Source organism: Somniosus microcephalus, chromosome 1 (genome assembly GCF_052327205.1).
Source record: "Somniosus microcephalus isolate GS21.2 chromosome 1, FLI_Smic_1.0, whole genome shotgun sequence".
Classification (NCBI taxonomy): Eukaryota; Metazoa; Chordata; class Chondrichthyes; order Squaliformes; family Somniosidae; genus Somniosus; species Somniosus microcephalus.
In genome coordinates, this window is record NC_140987.1 from 247,609,199 (window position 1) to 247,618,006 (window position 8,808).

An 8,808-nucleotide genomic window follows, 5' to 3' on the forward strand; every position below is an offset into this window, starting at 1 on the left:
ACCATGGGAGAATCCTCGCAAGCTCCTGCTTATTGAGCATATTTTAAGGTTATAGTGCTCAGTCCATGAGGATGAGAAGCGGAGTCTACCGTGCCAGGAATCAAGCTCAAGACCTTGCGTCCATCATTTAACAGATTCAGTCACTCTCAAAAAGGGGAGTGTCGAAAGCCAACCATAAACTGACAAGGTATTGTACAGTAAAACTTGCTAGAAGCTGGGAAAAGGCATGCCAACCAGCCAAAAACAAGATGGTATTTCAGAGACTGGTGCTGGCACTTTGTGCCAAAGACAGTGTATATATTCACAAAGACAACACTCTACAAAACCAATCACCAACCAGTGTCCTCTATTCAATAATAACAGAAAATGCTGGAAACACTTAGCAGGTCAGGCAGCATCTGTGGAGAGAGGAACAGAGTTAATGTTTCCGGTCGATGACAGATGCTGCCTGACCTGCTAAGTGTTTCCAGCATTTTTTGTTCTTATTTCAGATTTCCAGCATCCACAGTATTTTGCTTTTGTTTGCCTCTATACAGCATATGCTACCTGCATGATTGCTCAGTACAAAAACTGATTATCACTCATTAAACTTGCATAGTTAATCCTAAACAAAACACATTAAATTCACAGTAAATACTCAGCAATAATTTCTAGTCTTTAATATCATCTCAGATTTAAGTGACAAATTTTAACTGCTCACACTTTGACTTTTCAGTTCTGACTTGACAGATCATCCAGTACGATTGTCCTCATCGCTAGCGCAGAGTTGGGCTAACTACCCACCAACTACGCAGGAAAATTTTACAGCTGGTGCAAACAGGTGCAGGGGCCTGTTTGCACAGCATCAGGGGAGGGGGGATATGCAGCAGCTTGAAATATACACTAGTTATTTTCATAATGATAAAAATGTAATTAAAATTTTTCAAAATAGATATCTATATCTACCTAACTAATATCTCCTCTTTCTAATTATTACAACTGATCCCAATACAACTGAGCAGTAGGTGCATGGGAACACCATCACCTCCAAGTTCCCCTCCAAGTCACACACCATCCTGACTTGGAAATATATCATCGTTCCTTCATCGTGGCTGGGTCAAAATCCTGGAACTCCCTCCCTAACAGCACTATGGGAGTACCTTCACCACACAGACTGCAGCGGTTCAAGAAGGCGGCTCACCACCACCTTCTCAAGGGCAACTAGGGATGGGCAATAAATGCTGGCCTTGCCAGCGACGCCCACATCCCATGAACAAATTTTTTAAAACTCAGACAAATAGGCAAAGGGTGAAAACAAACTACCAAAGCACAGTCGTCCTTTTCATTTCAGAGCATTCTTCACTTGTACATTCACTGTTATTTTTACATAGAAATACATAACATTTACAGCACAGAACTAGCCCATTCAGCCCCACTGGTCTGTGCCAGCGTTTATGCTACAAACGAGCTTTAAGTCAATAGATCTTAAAATCTCAATCTCTACTGCACCACAAAAGGTCAACTGCAAAAGTGAACAACTTCCATACCATACAAACAAAACCTACCTGACATTGAGCAAGTTCTTCCGACAGTCTCCGCACTTGTTCCTCCGGCAGTAGCTGAGAGTCACACTGCTTTGAAGCCATGTTAGTGAAATACCTTTTTAAAAAGCACAGAAAGAATAGCATTAAAATCAGATGATAATTACTACAATAAATCTGGTTAGACCCCCACCTGGAGTACTGCGTTCAGTTCTGGGCACCGAACATCAGGAAGGATACATTGGCCTCGAAGCGGGTGCAGATTCACCAGAATGATACCGGGAATCAAAGAGTTAAATTATGAGGACAAGTTGCACAGACGGGGCTTGCAGTCAACTGAGGTTAGAAGATTAAGGGGTCCCTCTTTTTGTTGAACCAAATTAACTGTGAATTAACTGTAACTTAATAAAACTTTAACTAAAACTTAACAAATTAAATTTAAAATTGGTTTGCCGGGGTGATGATGCACTCCAGTCCCCGCGGTGCCCACCGGTCTCGGAAGGCCTCAAGTGTGCCGGCGGACACCGCGTGCTCCATCTCCAGGGCCACCCGGGCGCGTAAGATTAAGGGGTGATCTAACTCAAGTGTTTAAAATTCGTCAAGGATTTGATAGGGTAGAGGGAAACTATTTCCTCTTGTGGGGGAATCCAGAACAAGGGGGCATAACCTTAAAATTAGAGCTAGGCTGTTCAGGGGTTATGTCAGGAAGTACTTCTTCACACAAAGGGTAGTGGAAATCTGGAACTCTTCCCCACCACCCCCCAAAAAAAGCTGTTGGGGGTCAACTGAAAATATCAAAACTGAGATTGTTATTTTGTCAAGTAAAGATATTAAGTGATATAGAACCAAGGTGGGTAAATGGAATTATGATACAGATCAGCCATGATCTAATTGAATGGCAGAACAGGCTCGAGGGGCTGAATGGCCTCTTCCGGTTCCGAGATCAAAGAGCAATAATGATAGCATGTGGTATTTTAGAACTTGCTTCTCTTTCCATTTCGCAAACACTAACAAGCCTTTGGAAAGGAAGGTTCAACAACCTTGAACAAATTATTTGTCACATAATTTCAGTAATACAAATATATAAAATCAGCCACATAAATCGGTCACATTTTGCAAAGTCTGAAACGAAACAGGGGCAGCATAAGAGCAGGGTGCAGATGGGATCATAGCATGAGTTCTGGCTTTTCATTAAAGTATTTGAAATTTATTGGAACTCTCAATAACTAATACTGCATTGTTATGATGGAAAAGTAAATAGAAAGAGTGAAAATAACTTATATCCAGTTTACATTTTATTAATATATAGACAACCCTGAGTTTAACCCCTAATCCTATACATAAATCAGAATCCTAACCGCTAACCCTGGTCAGGACTCTGGCCAGAGTTGTAACCCCGAACCCTAAATCATGTAATTTATGACGTCAGGCTGCGTTGTCAACAGTTGCTTGGATCGCGCACGGTTCCGCCTGTTCCCCTGGCAACCGGCACGGGCTAGGCCCTGGAATCCGGCATTAGAGTCACCACTCAGGTCTGGGTTTAGGGTTTGTGTTCAACACTCAGGTCTGGGTTTAGGGTTTGTGTTCAACACTTGGGTCTGGGGTCTGGATTTGTGTTCAACACTTGGGTCTGGGTTTGTGTTCAACTCTCGGGTCTGGGTTTAGGGTTTGTGTTCAACACTCAGGTCTGGGTTTAGGGTTTGTGTTCAACACTTGGGTCTGGGGTCTGGATTTGTGTTCAACACTTGGGTCTGGGTTTGTGTTCAACTCTCAGGTCTGGGTTTAGGGTTTGTGTTCAACACTCGGATCTGGGTTTGTGTTCAACACTTGGGTCTGGGTTTAGGGTTTGTGTTCAACACTTGGGTCTGGGTTTAGGGTTTGTGTTCAACACTTGGGTCTGGGGTCTGGGTTTGTGTTCAACTCTCGGGTCTGGATTTGTGTTCAACACTTGGGTCTGGGGTCTGGGTTTAGGCTTTGTGTTCAACACTCGGATCTGGGTTTAGGGTTTGTGTTCAACACTCGGATCTGTGTTTAGAGTTTGTGTTTAACACTCGGGTCTGGGTTTAGGGTTTGTGTTCAACACTCGGGTCTGGGTTTAGGGTTTGTGTTCAACACTCGGGTCTGGGTTTAGGGTTTGTGTTCAACACTCGGGTCTGGGTTTAGGGTTTGTGTTCAACACTCGGATCTGGGTTTAGGGTTTGTGTTTAGCTCTAGGGTCTGGGTTTAGAGTTTGTGTTTAGCTCTCGGGTCTGGGTTTAGAGTTTGTGTTCAACACTCGGGTCTGGGTTTAGGTTTGTGTTCAACACTCAGGTCTGGGTTTAGAGTTTGTGTTCAACACTCGGGTCTGGGTTTAGGTTTGTGTTTAGCTCTCGGGTCTGGGTTTAGAGTTTGTGTTCAACACTCGGGTCTGGGTTTAGGTTTGTGTTCAACACTCAGGTCTGGGTTTAGAGTTTGTGTTCAACACTCGGGTCTGGGTTTAGGTTTGTGTTTAGCTCTCGGGTCTGGGTTTAGAGTTTGTGTTCAACACTCGGGTCTGGGTTTAGGGTTTGTGTTCAACACTCGGGTCTGGGTTTAGGGTTTGTGTTCAACACTCGGGTCTGGGTTTAGAGTTTGTGTTTAACACTCGGATCTGGGACTTTGTTCTCGGGTTTGGGGTTCAGCTACCGCCGGTTGCCCTGGTAACGGGAGGGGGCCCGGCGCGCTATCTCGGGCTGTGTGAAGAGACAATTAACACAGCCCTAAACAAGAGAAAGGATTAACTGACCGCTCGGTGTGAGGTCCCGCTCTCCCGGTGCCGCCGCCACTCCGTTAACTGGGGTTGGTTCAAACTCCCCGCCTCCCGTAAAGCAAATTCACTTCCGTGCGCGACACTTCACGGCAGCGTGGCCCCGCCCCTTCTCACCTCCCACTGAGCAATATCACAAGAAAACATTCATTTCTCTACTGGACCTTCCAGCTTTGATTGAAAAAAAATCAATGAAGTGTGTACATTAAGCATTCTAGATTGTGCAGAAAGCAGAATGGCCGAAACTGTAATTTATATAATTACTTACTCACTGACACTCATGGCAGTTGGAGAAAGACGATTTTTTTTGTTACCAGAAATCGATAAAAACATTTTTTTTAAACCTGGTGGCTCTTTCTGGTGGTTTTGTTCAAGGTGATTTGGACTAAACACTATTTGACAATGACAGAGATGCTATAGTATGTAACACACATGCATTAAACCAAACTATCTGCATCTTTGTTTTTATTCATTCACAGAAAGTGGCTTTGCTGGTAAGGGCAGCAATTATTGCCCATCCTTAAACTCAACCATATGATTTGCAAAACTTTCACAATAAAAGGAATCAATAGCTGATAATAAGAGGATGAAATCTGTGGCAATAACATAAAACAGATATTGCCAATAGCCATACACATTACTCATGGAAGGCATTAAAGCCAAAGCAGCTAGTCTGCTCATTCTGTGGTTAGGCTGTTTTTTTCTCAATTGTTTAATATCTGATGGGAACGTCTCAGATTATCTTTTGTCTGTTAACCATAAAACACTTCTGTAGCCTTTAAATGATTAAAATCCTTTAATCATTCTTTCGTAAATTAAAGTAAGCTGGTTTCACATTACTACCACTAACCATTTTCTTAATAGTACAGAGGATTTGCTGTGTATGACAATAAGGGTGTTTATGCCATGTGGGGGATAACTACAGAGCCACTGATTTACAGTGCTGAATAAGTCAAATTCCATTTTAAAAATGTATTCTGGGATTTTTACCTATGAGGGGAACTATTTAGTTCAACCCATGTAGGATATGATGGGCACAAACCTACTATTCTATAGTCAGCAGGTTGTGGGTTTAAGCCCCACTCCAGAGACTTGAGCACAAAATCCAGGCTGACACACCATTGCAGTGTTGAGGGAGTGCTGCACTGTCGGAGGTGCTGTGTTTCAGATGTGATGTCTGCTTTCTCAACTGGAGGTAAAAGATCCCATTGCACTATTTTGAAGAAGAGCAGGGGAGTTCTTCCCAGGGCAATATTTATCCCTCAACCAACATCACTAAAAAAAACATTATCTGGTCACTGTTGTGGGACCTTGCTGTGTGCAAATTGGCTGCCGCATTTCCTACATTACAACAGAGATGACAAAAAACTTCATTGGCTGTGAAGCGCTTTATGACACCCTGAGGTTGTGAAAGCCACTATTAAAAAAAAAATGAAACTTGCATTTCTAAAGTGCTGGAGTTCCAATGTTTGTGTCCATCACCCCACCCAGTCAGGCATTACTGATTTATTGCCTCTATGAAAATTATGGCTCAACTACTGATTATACTTTTGGACTTCAGCTTCTATGTTGTGCCATCAGTGAACAATATTCTCTGGTCTCTTGCCTGTTGTTGTAAGTAGTATTTGGCTAGTGCTGGGCCAGCACATCGACCTCTACTCTCCATCATTACCCAGAAAGGAAAATGATGCTAATTTCCTTACTTTTAGATCAGTCACTTACTGATCACATTACTGACAATAGCTGATACAAATTAGTACCTTCACAAAAAACAAACTGTTGGGTCTGCACAGGAGAGCAGCCTAACACTTTAAAGTTAAGTATAGAAGTGAAACTCCTGAAAGCACTGTTCTCCTTTTAAAATGCCTCAGCTGACCAACAAAGCACTTCACCTCCCTTCCACCACCCTTTGACTGTGGATGTGCTGTCTGACTGCCTGTCTAATGTCAAGTTCTGCAGCTCAACATTTGCAACAACAAAGCCAACCCTATCTGGCCCTCAGCAGCAGCAGAAACTTTGCACTGTAGCCCTGATTCCATTTGCCTTCCTGGTTGCTCACACAGGGTAAATCCTACATTAAGAAACCTCAGGCTGATATTTGGTCCTCAGCCCAGCTTCCAATCCCACCTCCTAAACAACCATTAAGATTATTTCCACCATCACAATATTACCCACCTCCGGCCACACATATTCCCCACTCCTGTCGAAACTCTTACCTCTGTGCTCAGCTTTTGCAATTATCTCCTTGCCTGTGTTTCACCCTAGGAAATCTACAATTCATGCAGAACCTCACCACCCCAATCCTCTCTGCACGAAGTCTTGCTCACCTATCACTCATGACTCATTGACCTCCATTGATTCCCTATCCTCCAGCACATTGATGCCCTCCTTAAAAAATCCATCCATGTTCTCACTCCACCCTACCCCGTAACCTCATCCACTATTAAGTGTCAACTTGCGCACTGCACTCTTCCAACTGTGATCTTCAATGTATCCTATCTCCTTCCAATCCACCATCAGTGAGTGAAACGTTGGCATTCCATCCTTGTACTCTGGAACTCTCTTCCCATATTCCTCTGCATTGCTACATCTCTCCCCATGTTCAAAAGCCTCCTTAAAATCACTTCAAACACACCTTTAGTCAATATATATATATATGTTCCCAGTCTTACATCTCTCTGTTTCCTTCTCATTTCTGTTTCACTTTTTGTCTCTTCTCTTAATACATCTGTTTCTCTTCTACTTCTCACTCTCTGCCCTCTGCTGCTTTTCTCAGCCTTTATCTTCTTTCCCTTTGAGTGGGAGGTGGTGCTGATTGTGATGTTGTGTTGTGGGAAGAGGAGCCAATACTGGCTCCAGGCTGTATTTTCCAGTGGAGGTTAGCTCTCAGTGGCTCCTTTCCCAATCCCTCCCGTCACTTGGGATTTTGCTCCACGTAAAATACATAGTAAATTCTGGTGAGTCTTCTGCCTGCCTGTCCCCTTTATCAAGAGGGTGTGTTTGGGCGAGTTCCCAGGAATTCTGCCTAACATGCCCATATATGTCCAACAGAACTCTTGCGGGTGAGAGTTTAGGAAGATCCTAAATGGTTCCCAAACAAAGGTAATCAATCCGAGAAGAAATTAATGACCATCATAAAGTTCTAAGGTTTCCATAAGAGCTGAAGAAATATTGAGAACTTTTTCTCCTGTCTAGGTTGGACCTCTGGATCCCAAATTTGGGGTTGCTCTGGACCAATAATGTAAATGACCCCATTCCCAGATTGGGGATACATTCTGGAACCTTCACAATGGGAAAATAAGACATCCACACCACCACAATTATGCTGGAGGAGAGGATCCATCAGAATTTCAGCCCATCCAACATTCACTCTCTCTCAACTTAATATGCTTTCTGAAATTTATAGAAGATGAAACAAAAACTACAAGTGTGTGCAATCTGTCATTTTCTCTCTCTAACATACACATACACACAGTTTATCTGCTTTTAAAAATACACTCAATATAACCTTTACTGGAATAAAGCTTTTGAAATTCATCTTCTAGATTTTTTTCAATTACTTTTGAAAAAAAAGTTCATCAGAAAGTGCTAGAAGTTAAAGCAAAATATTCCAGTTCAGCTAACAATGGTAACATTGCATCCTGGGAAATTAGATACACAGCCCAATTGGCAGAACAGACTCGAGGGGCCAAATGGCCTACTCCTGTTCCAATCAGAATCAACAAACATATCAAGTTCAAGACCTGGCTTTTTAGAGAGATTGAGGCCTTCAAGTAAAGACTTCAAGACACAAAAAAATTCAATGGATAAATTTAATCATTTTATTGTGAAATATGTATTTTTTTTAAATGGTTAAGTAACTATTTTAGACATTAGGAATTTCAATTACTGAGGAAAAGAATGGCATAAAAAATTCAGAAAACATTGAGTGAATTATGAGAACACAGTGCCCAGATTTTACAGTCAGAGTGATGAGTTTCCATAGGTGTTTCCCATTATAAATGTGGGCATAGGTAGCTATAGTGGAAAAAAAAGTATGACAAAAATGTGATGTAAGGAAGGCAAGTGGCACAGAACAAAATGCATGCAGGTGTAAGATTTCTAATATATTTTATAAATATTATTATAGAGAGATATATACTCAAATAGGAACTGATTTAAGAGTTACCAAAATTATATATTTTTTGGAATACCTGGGTTGAATTCTCCTATTAGCCTTTCAATACAACTTCATTATTTATTTGCCCAGCATAGATCAGAAATGGTACCAAGCCATGGAGCTGACTGTTTGTAATTAAAGAGAGTTTGCAACCTTTATAGGCTACAGGTGGGCATCATTATCGTCAATATTCCTCAACACTTATTGACTTGGAGAGAGAATAAAATAATTTGCATTTATATAGCGTCTTTCACAATTTCACGCCATCCCAAAGCACTTTACAGCCAATGTAATCACTTGTAAGGACATTTTTTAATATAATAATTCAAGACATTTTTCACCCA

General features: G+C 41.8%; 1 protein-coding gene across 1 annotated transcript in view; it reads right to left on the bottom strand.

Annotated features, from left to right (window-relative positions):
- The window catches only part of cntln (centlein, centrosomal protein), a 477,268-nt gene extending 472,915 nt beyond the window's left edge, over nt 1-4,353 (bottom strand). The window contains exons 1-2 of the mRNA XM_085991655.1: nt 4,285-4,353; nt 1,545-1,638 (exon numbers count right to left, since the gene is read on the bottom strand). Of these exons, the coding sequence (XP_085847781.1) occupies nt 1,545-1,625 (81 nt within the window). The 5' untranslated portion in view covers nt 1,626-1,638; nt 4,285-4,353. The remainder of the gene's footprint in view (nt 1-1,544; nt 1,639-4,284) is intronic.
- Nucleotides 4,354-8,808: the final 4,455 nt, after the last annotated feature.